Source organism: Neopsephotus bourkii, unplaced genomic scaffold (assembly GCF_033783945.1).
Source record: "Neopsephotus bourkii isolate Nb327-2 ecotype Australia unplaced genomic scaffold, CSIRO-AGI_Nbou_v1 NB_659, whole genome shotgun sequence".
Taxonomy (NCBI): Eukaryota; Metazoa; Chordata; class Aves; order Psittaciformes; family Psittacidae; genus Neopsephotus; species Neopsephotus bourkii.
Genome location: NW_026901158.1, coordinates 369,112 through 393,859, shown reverse-complemented (window position 1 = coordinate 393,859; position 24,748 = coordinate 369,112). Strand labels below are relative to the sequence as shown.

General features: G+C 52.0%; 1 protein-coding gene across 5 annotated transcripts in view; it reads left to right on the top strand.

Annotated features, from left to right (window-relative positions):
• VAV2 (vav guanine nucleotide exchange factor 2) overlaps positions 1-24,748 on the top strand; it is a 105,417-nt gene that overhangs the window by 62,015 nt on the left and 18,654 nt on the right. For all 5 annotated transcript variants that reach the window (XM_061352379.1, XM_061352380.1, XM_061352381.1 and 2 more), the window contains exons 4-9: positions 9,732-9,800; positions 18,479-18,581; positions 19,428-19,526; positions 20,898-20,966; positions 21,593-21,693; positions 24,507-24,606. In XM_061352379.1, the coding sequence (XP_061208363.1) occupies positions 9,732-9,800; positions 18,479-18,581; positions 19,428-19,526; positions 20,898-20,966; positions 21,593-21,693; positions 24,507-24,606 (541 nt within the window). The remainder of the gene's footprint in view (positions 1-9,731; positions 9,801-18,478; positions 18,582-19,427; positions 19,527-20,897; positions 20,967-21,592; positions 21,694-24,506; positions 24,607-24,748) is intronic.

The window sequence follows — 24,748 nt, the reverse complement described above, 5'->3', positions numbered from 1 at the left end:
CAGAGAGCCCTGTTTAGCAGAGCTGTTATCGTGGTCTTTGTTCAATTCCCTGCAAGATTGGTTTGCGACTGCTTTTCTCGGTACTGTGTGTTTTCATTATTAATCTGGCACCATCTCATTAAGACCACAGACACAACTGGGACGAGTTCTCAGCCTCAAGTACCTTTCCTCCTTTTTTGGGGGGTTGTTTCTTTCCCTCAGGTGCAGAACGCATTTGCTTTGCCCTGTGGAACGTGTCTGGCTGTTGTGGCAGGGTGTATCATGGCACTGGGCTCCGGCTGTGTCCCGGGGTCAGCACAGCCACGCTGTGGGGACGCTGTGGATGGGCCCCCCTCACGTCTCTCCCTGCTGCCCGTGCCCACCACCCCACGCCTCCGTTTCCACTGTCTGAACTTATTTTCACTGCCTTAACTGCACTGATATTGCTGGAGGGAAGCAGCTTTTCACGTGTAAAACAAACTCGGAGCCTTCCCATCTGTTAAACACGAACCTGACAGATCCCACCAGGACCCGGGGGGAGATCCGGGGTTAAGGTTTGAGGAATAAAGACGTGCTGTAAGTTAAGGACTATTTATTATTAAGGGTAGCCCTGAGCAATGCAGTGATTATTATTTTAAGAGAAAGGAACATCCAAGGCGCTGGCAGGCGGGGGCAAGGGGGAACCCACACACAGGCTGCAGTGCCTTTGCCAGGGCTGGGTTTAAGCCTCGGGGCATCACTGGGAGAGGCTCTGCTGTGTCAGCCTTGGCAAAGCCCTTCCAGACAGGGGCGTCCTGGTGTCCGGCAGAGGGTGAAGGAGCAGGCTGTGCCTTAGGAAGGCTTTGGCTGAATCCCTGTTGCTTCTGCTGAGGTCTCCTGCTGTCAGGGCTGGCGACAGCTGGGTTGCAGGGCAGGGAGGCTCGTGGTTATGTGGCTTTTGCTTCTTCATTTTACAAACAGCATCTACAGTTCCCACTAAGAACCCTTATCTTGAAAGCCTTTGGCACCGTAATGACACAAGAATAGCACAGAGCTTAGTGGGTCTTTGCTTCTAACCCTGTTTTCCTGCTCATTAACCCAGCTCCTCCCCACTGCCAGCACTGCAAGAACAGCAAACGCTGTTGCTCCTTTAGCTGGAAAATCCCCTCCTGGGGTGCCCGCTCCCATCACCGCTGCCCTGAGCGCACAGAGCCCTCTCCTTGTCCATCCCTGCCTGCTCTTCCCTCTTGATTAGGTGATTTCTTGCCACACCACCAGAAAAGCCTCAAAGACAGAAACTGATCTCAGATGAGTTAATTTAGTCTGTGGGGACCAGCAGCAGCTCTGGCTCCCCAAAGGGACTGCTCACGTCAGCCACTGCTGCCTCTCAGCTCACTGGGGTCCCCACTGGTGCTGGGGGTCCCTGACCTTCCCTCCCACTATGAGGATGCTGCCATTGAAATAAATGGAAAAGTCTCGTTGGCTTAGGCATGGTGCTCAGGACCATGGTAAATAGAGTGCAGGTGGGATGGTGCATGAACGTGGCTCTGCTCCATCCCCTATTTTGAGATCTAAGAATCGGGATCAGACAAATTGAGAATGAAAGAAATCCCTGAGCCTATTACTTCCCTTAAATAAATTTCATGGCAGGTAGGGTAGAAAAATAGGAATCAATATTGTATGGTATTCAGTGATGGAAAAAAATATCCTTTCTGTCTTGATGATTCCTGGATGCATGAACCTTGTCAGAGAAGCCCCGTTTCACAGAGCAAATCAGATAGCTATCAGGATAGCTGTGTTGAGATGACAGAGTGTTTCTTCCAAGAAACAAGGTACAAGCACAAAACATGGCAGAAAATGATCTCTGCTGCGATGCTGTTTGCAGCACGCTGCTGGGGCTGTGCTTGATCCGGGTTGCAGCCCCTGTGTCTGTCCTCCCCTGCTCTGTTCTAGCCATGATGCAGGTTTCAGCAGTGTCCTGCTGCAGCACGGCTCATTGCTGACCCCCCCGAGCAGGGAATGGTCCCTTATGGTAGCATAACATGTTTCTCTCCTGCACAAGGCTGTGTGAAGAGCACAGGCGGCGTTTCCCACTAACTGAAGCAGTGTGTAGTTGCCAGGACCACCAGCACCACACTGGGTTATTTTTGGGTAGTGCCCCATGTAACAAACCCTTGATGTGCCAAGGCTTATTGATGCCTCCTAGAAAAAGACATGGTTTTGTCTCTTCAAGGCATTTGGAAGAAAGATGGTTCTGTGCATACAGACATGCAGAAGGGAAGGTGATGCATGAAAGGGAAGATGTGTGGAAGGGAGAGCAGGATCTTTGTTCTGCCTCGGGTGCTGTACGTGGCCCTGGGTAGATCCCTTAGTTTTGTGTGTGTGTCTCAGAAATGGGGAGGGGAGAAAAGCCTTTGTTCACCTGGCTTGTGGGGCTGGAGACCTGCTGCTCCTTGGGCACAGGCAGCCTTGGCAGCACGGGTCCTGCAGGAATGCGCTAATTCTCTTTTCATGGAGTTTTCACTGTTGTCCCATAGGGCTGTTGTATGTGGGGACACAGAAAAGATCCTCATTGTGAGCATTGCCCAGTGCTTTAGGAGATGGGGATATGTTTAATTGCTGTTGTTTCTCACCTTTTCCTGCTCTGTCTGGAGGACCGTTAGTGCTCCCAGGGAGAAGTTACCATCGTGTTCCTTGCCCATCGTGGCTGTCGCTGAATGAGAGCCTTTATTTTACAGCCAGGACACGGGGAGCTCCCACCACAGACCCCACTCGTGTCCTGCTAAGGCCTTACCCTGCTCCTCACGGGGCACTAAATGCTCCACCTTGGTGGGAGGATTCTGTAGCAGGCAGGAGCAGCGGGGTCTCACTGGGGTATTGTGCAAAGGCTTTCCTGTGCTCTGGAGCACGAGTTCCCACTCTTCCCAGGTTCCCTCCAGTGGACTCGGCTCTCTGGAGGACAATGGGGCTTCTTGTTGCAGGGCCCAGTAAACCGGGATTTATTTTTCCTTAAAGCTTTCTTTTCCCTTTCCACTTCCCTGCTGCAGCCCTGCCTGTTCCTGCTGCCCATGGCACGTCCCGGTGTCCGCTGGGCTCCGGCTGTTGTCCACCTTGTACTGTGAGCTCTGTGTGCTCAACGTGAGCTGTGAGTGGGGGACACGTGTGTTTTCATCTCCCCAAGATATATGTTTTTCCTGGAAGCCAAGTTCTGCAAGAGAGGCAGGAGGTTAAGGAATATTGGCTCGTGCTGCCTGCATGCATTTTTAATGTGTGCACAGTGAAACCATCTGAAAACGGGAAGGAGCTGGAGTGTTCAAAGGCCTTTCATTGAGGCCCTTAATCTAAGAAAATCCTTTATATATGAAGTGAACCTCTCAGTGACTTCAGAAGGCCCCGCAGTTAATAAAAGAGATGTAAAAACATTTGCGAATGGGGAGTTGGGGTGAGCCCTGTTTGTCACAGGGAGGTTTTCATCTGCGGGAGCAGTGGCCGTGCTTTGGTCGGGTGGTGGAGGGAAGGAGAAGGTGCTGGAACCAAGGCAGGACCCCCTTGGGTCTGTGGCTGGCTGAGCTTGTTGGCAGAACAAGTGACATTGGTCTCCCTTCAGGGCAGATGTAGTGAGCAGAGCACACTGCCCTGGGCAGAGCTTTACCTGGTGTTTAGACAGATACAGAAATACAAGCCAAGGTGCTGGTTCTTGGGTGCTATGGGAGTTACGGGACCTCTTCTCCTGTGAGATTGGTTTTATGAGGACTGTTCTGCTTATTGCCAGTGTGCTCTCTGTAGTTGTACCCTGCCCATTAGTTTTTTATTGCCACGGGGTGTATTCATCGTGCGTGCTTTAAGCATTGCTCTAAAGTGAGTGGAGAAGGCTGTGGAAGGAATCTGTGCCTGGAAGCACCTATGGTTGCTGTGCAGAGCTCTCCTGTGGTCCAGGGAGTCAGGAACTGGGTGGGACCAGTCCTGGGACTGACCAGCATGGATCCATGGAGGTCCAGCCACAGATCTGGGGCTGAGTGGAGATGGTTCCTAGTGACATGGGCAAACCTTCAGGAGTGACCGTAGGGCTTCCTCCCTTGTCAGTGAGCAGGATCCTTGGCTAAAAGCAGTTCCTTTTCAGCTAAAAGCGCTTTTACTGCATTTATTTTGGCAAGTACGTATCCTCACAGGCTTGCTCCTCAGAGAGCCTGAAAAATATCATTGACATGTTTTCCTGCGCGGCTGCTTTGTAGGCTTGGGAGATGCTGAGGTCACCCCATAAGCATCTGCTAATAAAAGCAAAGGCAGTTTCTTTTGCCCCCTCCTCACCAGCCGCTTTGCATAATGAAGATACAGTTCCAGTGTGCTCAGCTTTGATTAACAGTCACACGCAGGGCTCGCTGGGTTTTGGGGTGTGCCTGCCTCGTGGCTGCTCATCCACTTCCTCTGCCAAGCAGGGGCAGCGCATGGGCTGACACCAGGGGTGCTGGAAAGGCCTCTCTGAAATGCAGCCCTTGTCCCACGTGTGGGTAAAGGGCTTGAGGCTCGGCTGGTCCCAAGCTGGGGTCTCCAGCACGGGGAGACAGGGAACACATGGGCTGTGCCTGGCGAGAGGTGCACTTGGATGCTCTGGGACCAACCACGTCCCTTTGCAGCACTCCGGAGAGCAGGAAATGCAGGTCTTTTATTCCTTACGGACCACAGAAGGTGCTGCTCAGCAGAGATTGTTCAGATCTGGTTTACGTTGCGCAGTAGGACCCTGCTTGGCCAGGACACACTGGTGCTGGTTTCATGCAGAGAGCAGTGTGGGTGCTGCTCTGGAAGCCACAGGGATGGATGTTTAGGTAGTTACTTGTTTTCATTGGCAGGTTTCTTTGGACTGCACAGGCTCGGGTGCAGCAGAGAAACTGCTCCTCGTCCTGCTAAAAGATTCCCTTGTGCTGCTCTGCCACAAGTTAAAACTGGGGCTTTCAAGGCTTTTGTTTTAGCAGCATTTTCCAAAGTGAGGCAGCTGCAGAGCCCTGTGGGGATGTTGCTGAAGTTCATGGGGTACATCCCAGGTCTGTCCGTCCTGGCTGTGAGTTATCCCTGTGCTCCCCAGTGAGCGGTGCCGCCTGCCCAGAGTCTTCTTTAACGTGGGTCAAGTCGTTTCCTAGTGACTGGTTGTGCTGTTAACCCAGAGGCTTTGGGGTTGGGATTTTTCCTGATTTCTTCTTGAGAAAGTTGTGTCTGGATTCCCCTTTTGGTTTTACCCATCTGTTATCATCAGCGTGGAGCTGAAGTGTGGAGAAATCATTCCGCTTTCTTGAGCAAAGCACAGGGACATGAGAATTTTTTAAAGATGCGATAATGTGGTGAAACATAAATTTATACGAGCTGTTATTTTCTTGTCTCATAGTCTCCAGAAATGCTCTGTTCAGATTTGAGATAAAGATAAAGCAGGGCACGCTGCTAACCCTTGGGCACCGCAGAGCACTGCTGAACGCTGCGAGTACTCCCCTGCAGAATCATCATCCCTGCTATCTGATGATGCAGCTTGCTGCTTCCCCACTGAATTTCCATCAGAATTAATCTTGTGAGAATTTTTGCAAGTTCCAGACCACAAATAAAAGCAAATCATAATTTTTCAGAGGACATGTCTGAAATTTGGCACAGCATGAGGCGCTTCTTTCCAGAGATGAGTAATGTAACACAATAGTATGATTTTAATTAAATTCAGCAGCTTTTGGTGTGCTCCAATGTGTCTTGTTCTGCAGGGAAAGAATTGGTTCCAATCTGCTTTATAAAAATGGCTCTTGGGCATTAATCTCCTGCTTGTCATCCATCTTGCAGCACTTGAACCAAAATTATTCCCTGACTGTTCCCGTTTCACAAATGGGAATGGAAACTCGGAGATTGAGAGTGGGACTGGAGGAGCAGCTCCAGGTCACCTCTTTCTTTGTCCCTGGTCAGCTGTATCAGTAGCAGTCCCCTCCTGCTACAGCAGTAAATTAAAGGCTGCTTTAATCTGCCTGATCCCACCAAAGCTGCTGCTGAAGAACGCGCTTTCAGCTGAGTGCAAGCGCCTGGCAGAACCCCCATGGTTTTCTTTGGACAGCTCCTGAGCTCATGAGGGTACAGCAGTGTTCCCCGGTCACTGTGGCCTGTAGCTGCCATGCTGTGGAAGCATTTATCTGCCAGATCCTGAGCCAGGAAGACTCTGCTCAGCCCTGTCCATCCCAGCAGAGCTGCAGAAGCTCCTTTGAACCAGCCTGAGGCTCTGGTCCTTCCCATTGCTGAAGGGATCCCTTACAGAAGGGGCAGCAGATGGGAGCAGCTCATGTTTCCTGGGTCTCATGGTCTCTACCTGCTTTTTAAAGCACTCAGATGTGTTCGCTGGGCTTAGGACAACAGCAGGAGATGATTCTGGTGTCAGAGGCTGGAGTCCTGCTCCCGGTAGGGGTTGAACCAAATCCTTCACCCTTCTGTGGTGTTTGCACAAGTCATGTAAACCTGCTCACAGAGCATCTCCACCGCCAACATCCCCTGGTAGGAAGAGCTCCATGGGATGGGGGGCAGCGAGTGGGACATTCCCACCCTGCCTGCTTCTTGGCAGTGTTTCTGTTCCCAGGGCTGGTGTTAGACCCCAGGAAATCAAATGAAGACAGGGAAAAGACAAAATAAATGATGACAGATCCTCCCTGCTCGGTCGCATACTGGATTTGAGGCTAAGATGCTGCTGTACACAGTTATCAGACTAAAGCTGACCCACCCCTGACCCTCTGTATTCTCTGTGACGGTACCGCAGAGGTGAAGAGCTGGCTTCAGTTGCTAGGACAAGGCACCCAGGTGCTGAAATATGTTCATAAATAAGTAAGTCTTCCTGCTGTTGCTGTTGGAAGCACAGCCTACCTGGCTCTTGCCATTAAATAATTCAGAGGGAGTGCATCCAGGCTGTGCATCACACAGTGCCTTCACTTTCATGGAGGGTCATGGGGGTGGCTGATGAGGATACGGTGCAGGATGGATCATGGGCAACCAAGAGCAAGGCAGGGGTTCTGCATTAGGTGCCAGTGCAATAGAGATTGATCATCCCTGTGTGCTGTGCCGTGGCTGTGGACTGCTCCTGCCTTTCCTTGTCAGAGCGTGTTGCATTGCAGGGCGCTGTGTGCTGCGTGTGTGCAAGTCTCCAACTCACAGAGTAGCCTGAGTGTTTTGTAAGATCAAGGGGGTGCTTTGCATCGTGTGTCGAGAGCTCATCTGCTCTAAGTCGTGTCCTCAAGAGGAGAAGCTCGCTCTAAACTCTGAACAAATTACTTGGTCTTTTCTTCTTTTCTAGGCGCTAACACAAACATCAGATCGACCCCACTTTCGTTCTCCTCTTTGATCTCCAGGAGCGATGCTGCTGGATGCTGTGGGGTTTGGCTGTGCAGAAGTCTGCTCTGGGAGGTTTATTATCTCTGAGAGCCTGTGCTGGGGGTGTTTGATGTTTCTGGGGCTTTTGCTCTTCCTCCTGAGTGGGATCAGGCTCCTGCGGAGCCGCTGGTGCTGCAGGCAGGAGGGGGAGGCACAAGCACAGCAAACCCCAGGCTTCCTCCAAACACCCATCCTTCAGCTCCAGGTTTTAGATGGTCCATTTGGTGACCCTCTCCTTGCGTGACTTCCCTTCTAATTGCATTCTGTGCATCCTTATTTAGCCATTAGCTGCTACGGCAGAGATACAGGTTATTAATTCCTCCCCTGCCCTGACTTTCACTCCGGTGCTTTACTGATGGTCAAGGTGAAGCCGGGGCTGATGGAGCTGCTGTCCCCATGAAACTCTCATTAGGAAGTGTTTTTCTCTCTTTGCTGTCTCCCTGTCTGACTCGGGAAGGTTTATCACAGGAACTGATTACACCGCAAGCCCAGATTTATGGTTGGAAATATGTGCTTGTGATTTTAATTTTCTTTGTGGCTCTTCTGCTTTCTTTCTGGCGCGGTGAGCAAAGAGAAGGCAGGAGAGATTAACAGAAGATGCGTGTAAAGGAAAGGCGGTCGTGCCTGGCGTTGGGTTGTATCTTTTACTCTTTTAACAAGTGCTTTCAAGCAGAGGTCACCGCCGATGCCTCCTGTCTCACTGGAGAAATACCTCCCCCTCACCAGCTGGGGCTGAGCTCTGAGGCAGGTTCCCATGATGGGGTCTGTCACTGCAGGAAGAGCTGGTCGCATGTTTGCCTGTGCCTCACATGGCTCTTGTACTTGTCACTGATCCCCAGGGGACAGAAGGGGAGGGGAAACACGGGTTTGGTAACGATCCTGGGTGCCTCCAGCCTCTCGCTGCACCTTTGTGCTTTGCAGCTTCTCTCCAGAACGGGCATCCCCCAGCCACAAATGCACAGGCAGCCTTGTGCCGGGTTTGGGGTGTTGGGACCATTGTCCAATGGCACTGGCCTTGCCATGAGACTGTGAGAGCCAGCACAGCCCCATCTGCTCTTCCCACCCATCGCTGTGCTCCCCCTGCATTGATGCTTTGCACATGGGCATGGTTCAAGGCTCCATGGGTCCCATGGGTCTGCATCTTGCGTGGGGCATGGCAGCCGGGATAGCTGCTGGAGCATGAAATCGCCTTGCCCTGGGGTTGGGGTCACTTTTCCCTCCTGGGCTCACCACCTGGTTGTGCTTTTAACTGAACTCACTGCAGGTTCGGGCACTATTTCAAACCCTTGGTCTAAAGCTGCTCCTTAAAGGAAGGGTGAAGTGAAGCTGGGGGGGGCAGGCGGATTCATACTGGAGACAGCATCCAAAAATAGCACATTTGGGGGTAGCCAGGCCGTGTGTTGACTCCTTCAGGGAGGCACCGTGTTGTGAAGCAGGGAGGGTGGAGGGAAGAGGGGGAAGTTGCCAATGGGGCAGTTGAAAGTTCACAGGTCCGGGTTTGCTCCCCATGGCATCAGCATCCCAGGGACACCTCTGCCTGCGCGCGGTGCCCCAGGGCCGGGCTGCAGCCACATTCCCTGGCTCCAGCTGGAGTGGGGCTCGCCCGGCACAGCCGCAAGGTGCATCCAGCCCTGCAGAGCCGCAGCCCGCGTGGCCCTGCGCCAGCAATAATAGTTTGGGTTTAATTAAAGCAGTATTTTTCATCTCCTTCATGCATTATTTGGTTATTACTTCAGAACGAGCCAAGGAATTCTTGTATTCCCCTCACTCCCTCCCTTGCTTTTTTAATGTGCTTTCTGCCCCCTTCCTTTTGCCCTTTTGGTCTCTTTTCCCTCATCCCCCAGGTTTTAACTTCTTTCAGCTATCGTTAAGCTGTTAGGACAAGGAAGCCCAGGGTTTGTTAAGGACTCGTTCATCCTGGTGGGATTGGCTGCTGGCAGGGGTGGGAGATGCTGGTGGGAAGCAGCTCAGAGTGCCCTGGCTGGGCAGGCAGGAGCCTGCAGGTAGAGAGGCTTCATCACAGGGGACAGGAGGGTGCTTCTCTTGCTCAGCGAGTCCAGCACACACTTGGATGAGATTTGTACCGAGTCCTTTGTGCAGCACCAGCACAGTGGGAGCTGCAGCTCAGACCCGGCTGTCTGAGGTGGGTTAAATGGTGCAGTGCTCAGCCAGTGCCCTGCAGGGAACCAGCCTCTCCTGGCTTTTTGTCCTCCCGTGCCCATGGGGAGCAGCGGGGATGGGCTTGTCCTGGCTGATGCTTCCATAGGAGAAAATGTATTTGCAATGAATGTTTTGTTCCAAACGCCCTCTGCCCAGCAGGGTCCTTGCGCTGGGCTGCGGGGACCGGCTGCGTGCGGACACACCAGTAACGCTGTCCTGTCGTTTCTGTCCTTCCCCAGGCCCTTCCCTTCGGAGGAGACCACGGAAAACGATGACGATGTGTATCGGAGCTTGGAGGAGCTGGCAGAGTAAGTGGCCTCACCTTGTCATGGGGGGACATGGAAAGGGAAGAGTTTCATTGCGGATCCAGCAAAGTGGGATGAAAGGTGACAGCGGGACTGGGAGAGCCGTGTCAGCTGCTTTGGTCATCATACCAGGTGATCCCTGTGCTCTCGCAGTAGTCTTGTCTATTCCCACGTAGAGCCCTGGGAGGCATCACTTGCAATAGGGTTGAGTGTATGGGAGGCTTATTAGGGGATTTGGGTAGCTGAGCCCATGGGGAGCTCCCTGAGCCTGCTAAACCCATCGTTAGCTGCAAGGTCCAGGGCTGGGATCCATCCTCCGGGCTGGCTGAAGCCAAGCTGCTCACTGGGTCCAGGAGGGTACCTATTGCTAACTCAGTGCTGGACCCCCCCCATGGCATTCTGGGGCTGTGTGGGTGCTGGCACACGGGTCTGCATCCCTGTGCGTGATTTCAGACCACACCAGCCGAAACCACAGGGGATGTGATCGTCCCGCCTGTCCCTGGTGCTTGGTGGGCTGTGGGGCGATGCTGCTGCAGTTTCTGTGTCTGTGTTTGTCTGGGTCTCTGGTGTTTTGCTGCCCATGGTGATGATATAACAGGCTTTTAAAAGCAACCTTGAACTACAACAATGCACGGTGAAATGCGGGCGCTATCGGCATTCAGTGGCAGCGTTCCCACCAGCCAGGGTTTTACTTATGAAGTTGCAGTCTGTTTCATCTGGAGGGAAAGTCTGCATGGGTGGATATGTGGCTTTATACAGTTAAATATTATTGTTCCACAACATAAATAATAAGGCTCCTTAATCCAATGAGTTCCTTATGGCTTCAGTTATTACAGAAGTAAATCATAAATTACTAGCCGAGGGAAGGGAGTACCCTGGAAGCCCCCACTCCCCTCTGCTCCGGCAGCTACACTTTAATAACGTTTTAACTTTTAAAGGCATCCTTTCAAGAACATTTTTCTCTCCCTCTCGTAAAGGTCTCAAAATCACTGCAATATTGGGTTTTACATTCCCGATTCTCACACATAAGTGTGCTGTTAATTGGAGAAGGGTTTGTGTGTGCACTCGCACCCAGCGCTGGTGGCTCCTGCAGGGGGTCCAGGTGAAGCTCCCCAAACTGCTCCCTGGACCTCTGCTCGTGGCTGTGAGTTGGCTCCTCTGTGAGGGGGTCTGGGATGCCCAGGTCCTGCACTTGGATGGCTTCAAGGTTTATTCCTTATCGATCGCTCTGCTTTGTCCCACGTTGTCTCCAATTTTTAACTTTCTCTTTCCCCCCATTCTCTGCAAAATCCTCTTCTTTACATCTTCAGTAAGGACCCCTGGGGGAAGGCTCCTGTAAATCATGGGGGTGTTGCAATAATTCCTTCATCCAAGTCTGTGCTCCTGGTGCAGCCAGGTTGTGCATGGAAACACAAGTCATGGAAAGGGGATGTGGTTCACCCCTAATGTAGAAACCCCGGGAGCTGCTCGGCACCAGTGCTGCCATCCCGCTGCCTCCAGACCCACCAGCAAGAGTCCCCCTTTCTCCTTTGAGAAGGAGCATCTCTCTGTGCTTGACAAGGGAAGTTTCACTGGAAGCTTGCTGCTCACAATGGTGCATGCTGGGCACCGCTGCTGGGCGCTGGCAAACGTGGGACCACATCAGAAAAGCTCTTTCTTTGCTGCTGCCGATCTCCAAACATCTCAACAAAGGCATCATTCACAAGCTGGGCATGATTCAGTCCATCCAGGGTCTTTGCATTTAATATTGCTGATGATCCAGCAGCCTTGGGAAGATCCAAGTGCACCAAAAAAGCTTCATTGGAGGCAAGGAAGTGATTTTCACAGCAAGCAGTGCATGAAAGGAACCGTGACCAAGCTGGGGGCAGCAGTCCTCCTTTTTGGAGGAGAGACCCCTCCACCTGTGGGTGTTTTTTCCATACTAACGTGGTGCATCAGTGCAGCTGAGTGATTGGTTTTTCCTCTGGATCATTTTGGCAGGTTCTGTCCATTTTGAATGGTTCTGTCCGTAAAACCACTGTAAGAAGTGCTGCTGCGAGTACCCAGCCCTCTGTCCCTTATGGGCTGAGGAGGGATGATCCCGGTGCACTCAGCACCTCTGGGAGAGATGAGTGTCCCAGAGGGAGCTCTCCCTGGGCATTGTGCTGCTGGGATAAGCTCAGGTTAAATATTGAGCTGGTTCTAACGAGACATCTTGGGGGCTGGTAAAAGCGGCTGTTTCGGAGAGCATCAGAACTCCTCATATCAACCCCAAACGGAGCCGTTTGGTGCTCACCTTGAGGATCGGGAGCGGTTTGGTGCTCACCTTGAGGATCAGGAGCGGTTTGGTGCTCACCTTGAGGATCAGGAGTGGTTTGGTGCTCACCTTGAGGATCGGGAGCAGTTTGGTGCTCACCTTGAGGATGAGGAGCGGTTTGGTGCTCACCTTGAGGATCAGGAGCGGTTTGGTGCTCACCTTGAGGATCAGGAGCGGTTTGGTGCTCACCTTGAGGATCGGGAGCGGTTTGGTGCTCACCTTGAGGATGAGGAGCGGTTTGGTGCTCACCTTGAGGATCAGGAGCGGTTTGGTGCTCACCTTGAGGATCAGGAGCGGTTTGGTGCTCACCTTGAGGATCAGGAGCGGTTTGGTGCTCACCTTGAGGATGAGGAGCGGTTTGGTGCTCACCTTGAGGATCAGGAGTGGTTTGGTGCTCACCTTGAGGATCAGGAGCGGTTTGGTGCTCACCTTGAGGATGAGGAGCGGTTTGGTGCTCACCTTGAGGATCAGGAGCGGTTTGGTGCTCACCTTGAGGATGAGGAGCGGTTTGGTGCTCACCTTGAGGATCAGGGGGTTACACTGGGCTGCGTGCAGCTCCCCGGCACTGGGTCAGCCCCAGCAGGTCAAGGCAGAGAACTGCCTGGCAGCAGCTCTTTATTTAAACCCCAGTGCAGGAGCCAAGAGAGCAGCTGGTGCTGGGGAGGGGACGGGGGCACTGCACAGGGGGGGTCAGGGGAGCTTGGGAGTTCTCTGTTTCCCTGTCCCCAGCCCGCTGGCCCCTTGGTTTGCTGCTGGGGCAGATGGCAAGGGCGGCCTCTGTGAGTGAAGCCTCCCCCGTGCTGGGGAGCAGGAAAGGGCCGTGCCCCCCCTGCTGCCTGCTCTGTCCCAGTGAGCCCTGACCCCAGCACCAGCCAGGCCAGGGGAGCTCGTGGGAGCTCGCCCCTGCAATCAGTGCCCTGGTGCTTGTGCTGAGGATGCTCCCGCAGGTCTGCAGTGATGGGAGCTGCTGCTTCCCACGTGGCTGCTGAGCATCCTCCCCACCGGCCGCTTTCTGTCTCTGGTGGCTGTTTCAGCTGCCCCAGACCACTCTGGTGCTTCTGCAATGTGCACCTCACATTTAAGTTAGACTTGCTCTGCTGCCCCTTAATCTCTCTCCAGTTATTTTCTCTCATTAAGCTGATGAGAGCCTTTGATTCCGGTCCTGTTCACAGCACCAGAATGTTTCTACCATAAATCTTCAGCGCTTCATGGCACTGTCTCTCTGTGCTGGCACAAAGGCCAGGCGGTTTGGTGGGTTGCACCCACCATGTGGGGTGGGGTTTGGGTTGTTTGGTAGCTGTTTGAGGAATTCAGGCAGGTGGAATTGCTATGAATAGTTTGACATGATGAAACATTTGATTTGCATGATTTCTACCTCTTTTTTGCATGATTTCTACCTCTTTTTTAATCCCTTTCAAAGGGAATTCGTTTGAGGGGAGAAGCTGTGATGGTGTAAAAAAGGGCAAAGCCAGTGCTTTCAACAGAAGCTCCCCACCAAACCCTGCACTGGAGCCAGGAGCTTCATCCCACAGGTCGGTGTTTCCTGGTCTTGTTCTGAGCTGCATCTCACTGGAGATTTGTCCCCAGTGGAAGCACTGGGGGTAGTGAGGTGTTCCCGAACCTTTCACCATAGAGAAGGGGAGATGCAGGAGATCTGCCTGGCCTCAGTTCCTCAAGCGATGCAGCTCAGTGGGGCACAGACTGCCCCCAACCTGTCTTCTGCCACCAGCTTCCTGCTGAAGGTTCTCCTTCTTTCACTGCTGTCACCAGCGTTGCCTCCTTGCATCTTCCAGGGCAGTGATGTGCCCAGCAGAATTCCTCTAGCGCATTAAAGCAGTACTGAGCAGAGGAGCCAAGGGGAGATAAGTTAGCTGCCACTTTTCTCCTGGTTTTTGTAGTGCTGGAAAAGCCCCACTTGCCAGCCAGTTTAATGAATGGCTCCGTGGGACACAGCACTCGAGCCTTTGCACTTGTAAATGTGTCTTTTCTTCTTTGTCACCAGTAAAGGTTTTTCTGTGTGCTGCTACTGCCATTGCTGGGATCATGCTAGCTGCTGTAACTGGGTGAGGCTCATTCTTGGGATTATAATGTTCCACTTTGAATGGGGAACATAAGACCTGAGTGGAGTAGATGGCAAAAGGCTTCTCCTGCTATTCCCAGACACATGTCTCCATCCAAGTACAGTCTGGCTAACTAAAACCCTGCACGATCTCGAGTCCAGGGGCTGCACACCTTGCACTCCTTCACCCTGAAACGCAAGCCTGCCGGATGCGCTGCAGATACAGGACTCTGCTTGTCCCTGTCTGACAGGGACCCTGAATGAGGGGGTTCGTTGGATGAACTCTCTGTTTATAGCTGTAAGTGCAGAGTGGGAATGAGAAAGTGGAGGATTACTGGGGTGAACGGGAGCCTGGCAGCTGTCCTGGGGAACCTGCACATTCCTTTCCAGCCTCACCTGGCAGGGCTCGGAGCTCTTCTGGCTCTGAACCTCAGCCACAGGCTGCAGATCTGGAGCTGTGTTTGGGTTGTCTTATTTTAGCTCCTCTGAGTTCTGCTCTGGGCTCTGGTGGTTCAGAGCGAGAGCAGGGTTTGCCCTGCAGCCTCGCTTGGGCTCATCCTCCAATTCTTGAGCCTGGTACAAACTCATCAAATTCCCAGAACAGCTTTAATGGATTAAGAGGTTCTTCAGTGGCCCTCAAGACCCTTGGAGCTTCCCTCATTGCCCTCCTCATCCACATGGGCTCCCAGCAGTGGGAACAGTGGGACCGGTGCCTTCACCCAAGGCAGTGAGATTCTTCCTCAAACTAACTCAATTTTGGCTTCCTATTTGGGGGAATGGCACTGGGAGGTACTGGGATCACGGAGGGACCCTGCCCTTCCCCAGCTCCCTCCTTCTGTATCCCTGTTTGTTCCTTACTCTGAGGCAGCAGCTTGGCACCAGTCACACTGCTAAGGGAGATGCTCCTTGGCATGGCTGCTGCCTGCTTGGGCACGTACTGAGCAGGCATGGCCAGGGAGGAGGAGCTCAGCCAAAGGCATTGGTTTTGCCTGAAATTGCCTTAGGTATGAAAAGCTTTCCTGGCAAGGCAAGATGCTGCCAGCCCAAAGCTGGTCCCATCCATCCCAATAGCAGTAATTGCAAATGCTGGCATAAATTCTGAAGGGTTCATAAAATCCCTTCCTAAACCCAGAGCTGTCAATGTATCTCCTAATCCAGGAGTAGATCGTAGGCTCTGATACCCACGGATAACTCGCAGGCTCTGCTGCTTTTATTGGAGGAGTAAATTGCTTTTCTTTGTGAAGAACAAGGTGAAGGTGTGGCTTTCCTTGCTCAGGTTGTTCAGTCTAGGCGTGACATGCTTTGGATGCTGAATTTATTGCCTCCCACAGCAGGGGTCTGTGCTGAACATAGAAAATACCTGTCTTGATCTCCTTTCCCTTATGGCATTTAACACCAGCGTGTTCTTAGGCTGCCACTGGCTAAAATCATCCCAGAGCCTGTTCTCTGTTAATGATGGGGAAGGGGTGTGTGTATTTTCAGCCCTGGCAGACAAAGTGCAGAGACTGGTGCAGATCAACATGAGCAAAGCAGCAGCATCAGCCGCTGAGCACGCGCCAGGAGAGGCTCATCTGCACGTTTTACTGCTCCCCATAAGAGCAGCACCTCTGGTGTTCCTCAGAGGTGTACTGGGCATGGGCTTAATAAATAAGGGTCTGCTGGACAAAGGTGCTGTTGCTCGAATACCACCATGGCTATTGGGTTTGAGCATCTCTGGTGCCTCTCCCCTAAGCTCTGAAGTGGAGGTGTCTTTCTAGATGGCCTCAGGACATGGGGGTTGCTCCTAATTTTTGCCTGATGCCAGGAATTGGGATGGGAAGTGCTTGTATTGGTGTGGATGGGCGGGAGCAAGGGAAACAGTGGAGCTGAGCCCCTTCCATAGGGCAATGCAAGTGGTGAAGTGCTGTCAGGATGTGGCTCCATGTGGTGGGTGCAGTATCTGTCATACGGCTCTTGGCAGCTCTGCGGGCAAATCTGCTGTGCTGTCTCTTGGTGGGCATTCCTGCCCCTTTCCTGGTGGCCCAGAGGAGCTCTGGGTAGGGCCAGGCTGGGGGAGGTCCATGGGACCCCCGTCCTTCTCCAGACAGCCTGAGATTCAGCAAAACCCCATCAGCATCTCATGCTGCCTACTGGGCTCCTCACAGTGATGTCCTGGTGTGTGCCCAGCCACGGACCAGAGCTGGTGGCTCCTTGGTGATGGAGCAGAGGAGGCCCCTCTGCAGCAGCAGGCTGGGGTCTGAGGGTTGGATGTGGCACCTGGTTGTGCTTGCTTGGGGAGAGGATGCTCAGGATGTGGGGTTCCGGGGTCACCTCAGGATGCTCTGTTCCCCTTTGCACATGGCCCATACCAGCCATTGAGCGGCATCAGGGCTCAGCTCCAGCAGCAGCATCCCGCAGCTCTCCTGCAGTTGTGTCACACCAGCCGGTCTCTGCTCGGGACATTAACCCAACCGTGCGCTCCGTCATGGCCCTCGAGCCAGGGGGTGATGTATGGAGAGACAGGCAGCAGTCTGAGAGGTGCGGGCAGGAACATTCGTCAAGATCTGGGAGTTACTTGGTCTGGACAAGGAGTGAGAGAATATAAATATTGGTACAGATAATGCTGGTGACGGCGACACTTGGGAAGGGGAAGATGGATCACCAGCTATTAGTAGGCATTATTACAGCAGCTGCAATGCATCGTTCAGGGTGGACGGGGTGGATACATCATGCCAGTGTATTTATTTAAAATCCTCAAATTTTTATTAAATAAATCTGTTTATAAAAATAAAAAGAACTGTATTTAGAAAAGAAATAAAGCCCAGCTTTGCAAGCAGATGTACTCTGCTGCTCTGTGCTGTGTAGTGCAGAGATGTCGAGTGTTACAGTTTGAGTGCAGTTCTACACCTAAATATATTTGTCTGTAATTAATACCCATGTTGAATGAGACAGCTCATAAAACACCGAGCTCTGTTTGATATTCCAGCGTTTCATGCTGTGCTGATCCCATGGGGCTGGCTTCAGTGGGAGCCGTTAGCAATCAACACCTGTGGATCTGAGAGCTAAAATTACTGCTTTAATTGGTATTTACTATGGGTTGAATTTTCAGAAGTGTTCTAAGGTTTGGGAGTCCCTGGCAGGGCTGCAAAAGCTCAGATGGCAGCTCAGTGCCTCACAGCATCAGCTTTAAACACAAATTGAGCTCTAGTGATGCCTCTCAAGCAGGTGCTTGCAGGGGCATCTCCAAAGCGATGTGGCTGATTCTGAGAGCGTGACTTTGGCTGCTTAATTTATCTTTGTTGTAAACGTTATCACTGGCCTCTGCTCAGAACTGCGGCTGAGCATCACCAGGCTGAGCATCACCAGGCTGAGCATCAGCCAAGCGCACGTTATGGTGACCAGGAGAGCGCTCCCCTCCTCTGGGTAACATTAGAGGTGAAATCGCCCAGTTTGCCCATCAGTGCAGGGATTGTGCTTTATGGGACTCGGTGTATCCCCAGAGAAGCTGGATCTGTTGCTTTTAAACCTGGACTGGAGGGAAGTGGGGCTGTGGCTGGTCCGGGTATCGCTTTGGGTCCTGCACAGCCTTGTCACACTCCCCCTCAGCGAGGCAGGGCTGGGATGCTTCTACCTGTGCACAGAGTCATCAGGTGATTATTTAGTGATTACTGGGTGATTATTCAAAGCTTTACCGGTTTGAATGGACATGGGCTCCTTCACCAGCTTGCAGCCCCCACTGGGGGAAGGGAGTGATGTTTTTTGCATGAAGGAGGTCTTTTTTGTTGGAAGAAACCATGATCAGACCAGGAATGAGGCAGTGATTTAACATGCCAACATCCAACCCGCTAAAGTGTATTCTCTAAGTGTAATGTAGGTAAAGGCACTGGCACAGGAGCTGCTCTCTGTGCTGAAGAGGAGGCAAGAGATGAGAGGAGGCTGTGGGCAGCTCTGGAGGCAGGTGGGGCTGGCCCTGGTGGCTGCAGCACCTTGATGGTCCCGCTGGGTGCTCTATGGGATGAGCACAAACTGTGCAGGAGCAGAGCTGGCGGCTGATGCTGGAGCAGCATCGCCACACGCTCAGCATGGGGCTCAGAGCAGTGTCCTGGCTGCCATCCCTGCCTGTGCCTTTCTCCTTCCCCATCCTCCGGTGAGTGGGAAGAGATGTGCAGTGGGTGCTGATCCGGGAAAACAGAGTCTCCTGGTGCTGAGACTGGGGGCTGAGCCCATCGGCGCTGTGGGCTTTTTTGTATTGTCATGGTTGTCCTGGTGCCAGGGCGGTCACTGGCTGGCCTGGGCAGAGGCAGTGACCGTGGCAGTACCGGCAAATCACTCCCCTTCTCGTTCCAGTGAACATGACCTGGGGGAGGATATTTATGACTGCGTCCCCTGCGAGGATGAAGGCGATGATATCTATGAAGATATCATCAGAGTGGAAGTTCAACAGCCCATGGTAACAATTTATGTGCATTTTTAGAGCTGTACCTTGATGGGAGGGGAAGTGGGAGGGTTCAATTAAATAAATAACCACCCACCCATGACAAGCAATGCTGCAGGGGAGTGAATGCTTTGAATCCTGAAACGGAGCTCCCTCGCAAGCAGTAGAAGTGAGCTCAGGTGGGATGGGATCACCCAAAAGGGCTTCTCCGAGGGGCACCAGGGGGCGGCCGGTGTCCCACAGCCAGGCAGTGCAGGGTTCAGGTCCGTAACTGGCAATGTACCACTGTCCCCTCCTCAGTGTTGTCCGTTCCCTGCACGCTGCTTGCACAGCGATGGAGCCCATGGCCCCGACTCCCTTCCTCCCCTTCCCTGAGCTAAAAAGTCCGTTTTAAATAGAAGCACCCCCATGTCTGGCCAAGTGTTGGGATTGTAAAGATCTGTTGCAGTTACGTGTGTGTCATGCTAATTCAGTTCTTGTATTTCTGCATGCTTCAGATCAGATACATGCAGGTAAGATGCATTGATTGAAATACTGGTTTCCATCCAGCACATAGGTCTAAACTAGGGGTCATAAGGGGGTGTACAGAGGGTCCCCGTTCCTGTGCAAGAGCATTGAAACCCCACTGCTGAATCATGTTGAATGTGTTGGAATGCATTGGATAGTACAGACAGGATCCTTCCTAGTTTTTCTGGATAAAAATAACTTTCTTTAACATAAAGCAGTAACAGAGCTCTCCTGACCTCCCAGGTTTGAGCTGGTTCTGAGTTTGCTCTCCCTGAGGGCTGACTGGAGCTCTGTGCTGCATGAGAAGGTGGCTGGACCACTGAGATTATTATGTGTTGGTTTTCCTTTTTCTAGAAAATGGGAATGACAGAAGATGACAAAAGAAATTGCTGTTTGCTAGAAATCCAAGAAACTGAGGCCAAATACTACAAAACACTTGAAGAGATAGAAAAGGTAAGAACTGAGGCATCTCCTCTATGCCATCACCTTCCCCGCATCGCTGGGTCTCACATTAATCTCGCTGTACTGGTTGTCACAGTGAGAGCTGGCAGATGTTGGGGCAGGATCAATGTTCACATGTAAGACTGGAGAGGAGGGAGATCCAGAAACCCCATTCTGACAGGCACAAGTGCGCAGCCCAGAACTGCAGGAGCCAACCAGCACAGTTTTGTCTGCTCAGTGCCTATTGGAAAGAGGCTGAACCCATCCCACTGTGTCCCCTGCCCGGGCTGGAGGCTCAGCCACTGTGTGTGCCCGTAGGAGCCGAGTCTGCAGATCTCATCGCTGTGATTGCTATGGGATCATTTCTTCATTCGGGGTGATTTCCAGAAGTGCTGATTTCTCATTGGAACTAGCTGCATTAAAAGTAGCATTTTGTTGCTTAAATTCACAGGGTTTTATGGGTTTCCATAAATTATCGTCGTGTCTTTCAAATCAAAGTAAGAATGAGCACCTCAGCACGGCAGCGGAGTGGTAGGCATGGCTGGAGCCTGGCGTGGTTTTTGCCCTGAGGAAAGCAGCAGGAATGAAGAACAATAGTGAAAATCCAGCTGCCATTTCCAATCACCCCAAAACGCTTTTGGGTCCTCCCCTTTTGCAATGATTTGCCTCTGTTTGCTGCAAGTTCCTGTGAAAAATCGTAGACTGTGAGGGAAGCCGGCACGATGGAATAACGTTTCCCATTTTCCATGAGAACATCCCAATGTACCTGTCATTCACATAAGTAACCCTTGTTCCTTGGAAACAGCCACAGCCCTCCTGGTTCACTCCAAAGGAAGAGTTAAATTACAGCTTTCATATCCATTAGAGGAGTTCGTAAAGGCCTCGTGGGTTCTGATGGTGGGGTATGGGTAGAGGGTCCTGTCTCTGGCTCATTGCGTGAGAGATGGTTTTGTAGTTACAAGTCATGGGGACGTTTCTGTTAAGGTGTATTTGTTCAGAAAGGCATTTCCAAAGCAATGACGTGATGGGTGCCTTCCCAAGGGCAGAATTCTGGTGGGATAATCAAAGAGCGGAACTCTTCCTGCCTGCAGGGAGGGAAGGATCTCTGTGGGTGCGATCCCATGGGTGGGGGTCCTGCACCTCCTCATGCCGCGGGGAGCTCAGGGGGCTCCTGGCCCTGCTGGGGTCCCTGGCGCAGCCTGGATTGGACAAACACATGGTCGTTCATCTGCCTTTGCAAGGGCTTAAACTGGTTAAAACCCAGCTTCTCCCTGCCAGCTAACCGCAGCCGGTAAAGCAGGACCCCCCCACCTTTGCACAAACCCCCTTGTCCTTGCCTTGCCTCTCCAGTGTTTCAGTCCCTTTCCCATTTACCTCTTGCAGAACTATATGAACCCACTGCGGCTGGTACTGACTCCCCAAGACATGGAAGCTATCTTTATCAATTTGGAGGTAACGGCACAGGCATTGTGGCTTAAATCTGTGTTCCTTTCACGGCAGCTCAGACCTCTTCTGCTTAAGAGGGGGGGGACAGATTTCATATGAGATCTGTGCATTCACCTGTGGAGGTTCAGTCCCCCATGTGCTGCGGAGCTTGAACCGGTTTAGGAGGTATTCTTTAACACTCAGTTTTAGAGTTGGGGATTAGATGAACTGCAGGTAAGAAAACAGTTTTATACGGAGAATGTTCCAGGGCTGGGGCTGTGTATTTCAGCTATACTTAGTGGTGGTTGGGGCACACTGGGATGAAGGGATTTATTTCCATGCTGGGGTCTTGGTCAGAGCCTGCCCATCTGCTCTGCTGCCTCCAGGCCTGCAAAAGGGACTTTCATACACATGGAAATCCAGGGGCATTTGTTACTGAATAACCTCCTGGTGGAATTCCACCCTAGTACTCCTGGCCATCTAGGGCTGCATCTCACTAGAACAACTTATTCTAAAAGCAGCTAAGAAAAGGGAAAAAAGAAAAAAAAGAAGAGGAAATGCCTATGATCAGGCAGTGAATGTGTGCTGCTTCAGGCTGTTTGTGCCCACTCGCTTTGGATGTGTTTAAAGTATTGATTGTTTCTTCGGTTTAGGACCTAATTAAAGTGCACTTCAGTTTCCTGAGAGCCATCGATGTCTCTATGATGTCTGGAGGAAGCAGCCTGGCAAAAGTGTTTCTGGAATTCAAAGAGAGGTAAAGGAGCCCTGGTCTCCGAGCAGCTCCAGTTTTAACAGAGCTGGGATAACAATAGCAGGGCTCATCTCCGAGCTTTGGGCAGAAATGCAGGTCACAGCAGACCAGGTTTGTATCCTTTACAGCTGAGTGCTCTCAAGTGGCTGGAACATCGCTCGGTGCTGACACTTCAGCACCCAAATCCAGCCACAAACACGTCAGGTCGGGACATCTCTCTGACCACCTTGGCTGAGGCATAGGGCTCCTGTGGGTGCTTGTTCCTGCATGCCTGTGTCCATGCCTGAACATTGCTGGGCTCAACGCATCCCACATGAGACTGGCTGGTCGCAGGCTGAGCATAGAATGTGTTTATAGGGATGTAATGATGGGAACATCATGAATATGGTGAGCTGGAATGGAGTAAAACCTCACTTGTCTCCATGGGTTTAGCATAGTCTCCTCCCCCAAGCAGCAGTGGGGCTTTGAGGGGCTGTGGTGTGGGTGGGGTGAGTCCTTGCTCTGCTGAGATCAGGGTGATGGCTCATGCCCAAACACCGCGGGTTTGGCACCACTCTTGTCGTGCACCTATAGCATGTGTGTAACCGTAGAAGTTGCTTTCGCAAACATAATAGATTCTGTGTTTTGGCAGCTGAAGGCAGGAGTACCCCTGAACGCAAAGATAAAGTTAATAAAAGCCTTTAATATCCTTAATAGTAATCAAAGGCCTGAATCATCATGGATTCTTGCCAGGGTGTTATTTCACTGTGATTAAACCAGTGTCTAGACACAGAAATGCCATTCAGAAGTCAATAACTGCAGAAATACCATCTGCATTAATAACACACCGTAAGGTCAGATATTCCATCATTCCCAGAGACAGCCCCTTGTTATAAAGGAAATATTCTCTGAGTTAAATTAAAAGAAAAAAAAAACTCCAAAGAAGAATGCAAATAATTTAAAAATGTGGGGTCAAAGCCACCAAAACCAGGCTCTTGGGGATGAAGAGTTTAGAGCAACCTGATCTAAATAGGCAGGGTCTTCTCCTATGTCAGGGAAGTCCATGATCCCACATTACAGCACGGAAATGGGGGTGCAGGACCAGGAGGTGAGCTCACCTGGGGACACAGCATTGCCCCACCAAGAAGGGAACCTGGGCCTCCAGAGTGCCCACTTGGTTCCTGTATACAGGACCTTCCTCCATCACATGTATCTGTGACAAACAGCTCTCGCTTCCCTGCGCACCCTCAGACACCTCCCGGCACAATGATGTATGGCTCCTCTGCTTTGCAGGTTGGGCTTCGGTGGGGTGCTTTGCAGGAAATAGTTTGTAAATCTTTTTCTTGAAGGCCAGAGGTTTGAATTTATGCTCCTGAAGCCTCTTTGAAATTCCCTGCGTGCTGGCAAGGTAGATAGGATTGTGCATGTTCAGAAGTTGTCAGGGGGAAAAGGCACAAGAGTAATCTGCATTGGCTGCTGCTTCGCCGGGGACTGCGGCTCCCATAAATCTCCCCATTCAGTTCCCTGCCAGGGTCTGAGAGTCCCATGTTCATGGAGTGACACCGGGTCAGGTGCTCCCAGAGTGTCTCCATTGAGAGACGAGGCCCCAAAATAATGGATGAGTTGCAGCGTGTAATGGCATATGTGTCTTATCAGCAGCAATGCAGTTAACAGCAAGGAAGGGGGGAAAACCCAAACCTGTCATGCAGGATTAATGAGTGAAGTGGAGGAAAATGGGGGAATCCACAGTAAAACTGCTCTGGTTTTGGCAGTCTTTAGATTTATAGCTCTGGGTGTGCACACAGAGCCTCACCATGTTTCCAAAGGCTGTGACAACCTTCTTCTCCCATATTACCCAGTCACTTGATCTCTAGGTCCCTGTGGCCCATCCTGCAAGGGATGTGCCCTTGGGTTTTAAGGGGATCTGAAGCCAGTTATCATCCATTGTCCATTTGGGGCATGTCTCATGGATCAGGAGTTTCCTGCTGCCTTCTTCCCTACTTGGTGAGATACCCGGGAAGCCTTGGGGAGAGGAACACTCACCAGCCACGGTGGTGGCGATGGCTTTCTGGGCTGTGAGCAGCTGGGACTCAGGAAATGAATGCTCTTGGGGAGATGAACGCATGGGCTTGAGCGAGATCATGCGGAAATGCTCTCAGGAAATGGATTTCTGTCATTGTTCGGTGTTGCCACACGTCCCGGCTCTGCCTTCACGGGTCCTGGTGCTGACACGGCACAGCCGGAACACCGGAGCGGGGGTTGTGGTGAAGGTGGGGTCGTGAGAACAACTGACTGGCAGCCGAGGTTGGGCTGCAGGGCTCAGCACCCACCCCCTCCTGCTCTAGACCCTCGCTGGGGTGGGACAGGCGAGCACTGGTGGGGAAGCAGCTTGGGCACAGGCCGGCCCCATCTCGTTCCTGTTTCTTTGCATATTAGAGCTGTCATACCTGGGGTGCGGGTACCGCTTCGTAACTGCTCCAGGGAAGGTCTTTCATTATGAAGCTGGGGTTCCATTGGTTCTCAAGGTGCTCTGAGAAGAAGTGGTTAAATACATCCCACTGGGGAGTGGAGGGATGAGGCATCGAGCCTCCAGAAACGGGCTTCTCTGGCCACTCGTGTGAGCTGAATCACCCCCATGGGCTGCAGCCCTGGAAGCTTCAAACGATTTAAATGTTAAAAAGCCATGTAGTAAAAAAGTGTTAATACTTTGCTAAGCAGTTGTATGGGAATAGCTGTTTGCCCTGTCCTTTTGCTGTATATAAGCATATATATCTTTTATAACAGGTTATAACTGCCAGCAAGTGTTTCCGATTAACTCAGTGATTTCCCCTCTCCAGGCTGCTGATTTATGGCAGGTACTGCAGCCACATGGAGTACGCCCAGAACACGCTCAACCACCTCCTGGCCAACAGGGAGGACGTCAGGCAGAAGGTGGAGGTGAGTGGGCAGTGGGTGAGGGCTGCCCACCCCGGGGCCTTGCCGGAGAGCAGTGTGTTGGGAATGATTTAGCCAGAGAGGGGAGGGATGTGGGGTGAGCCTGTGCTGCCCAGAGAGGGAGCAAAGCTGGGGGTTGTCTTGT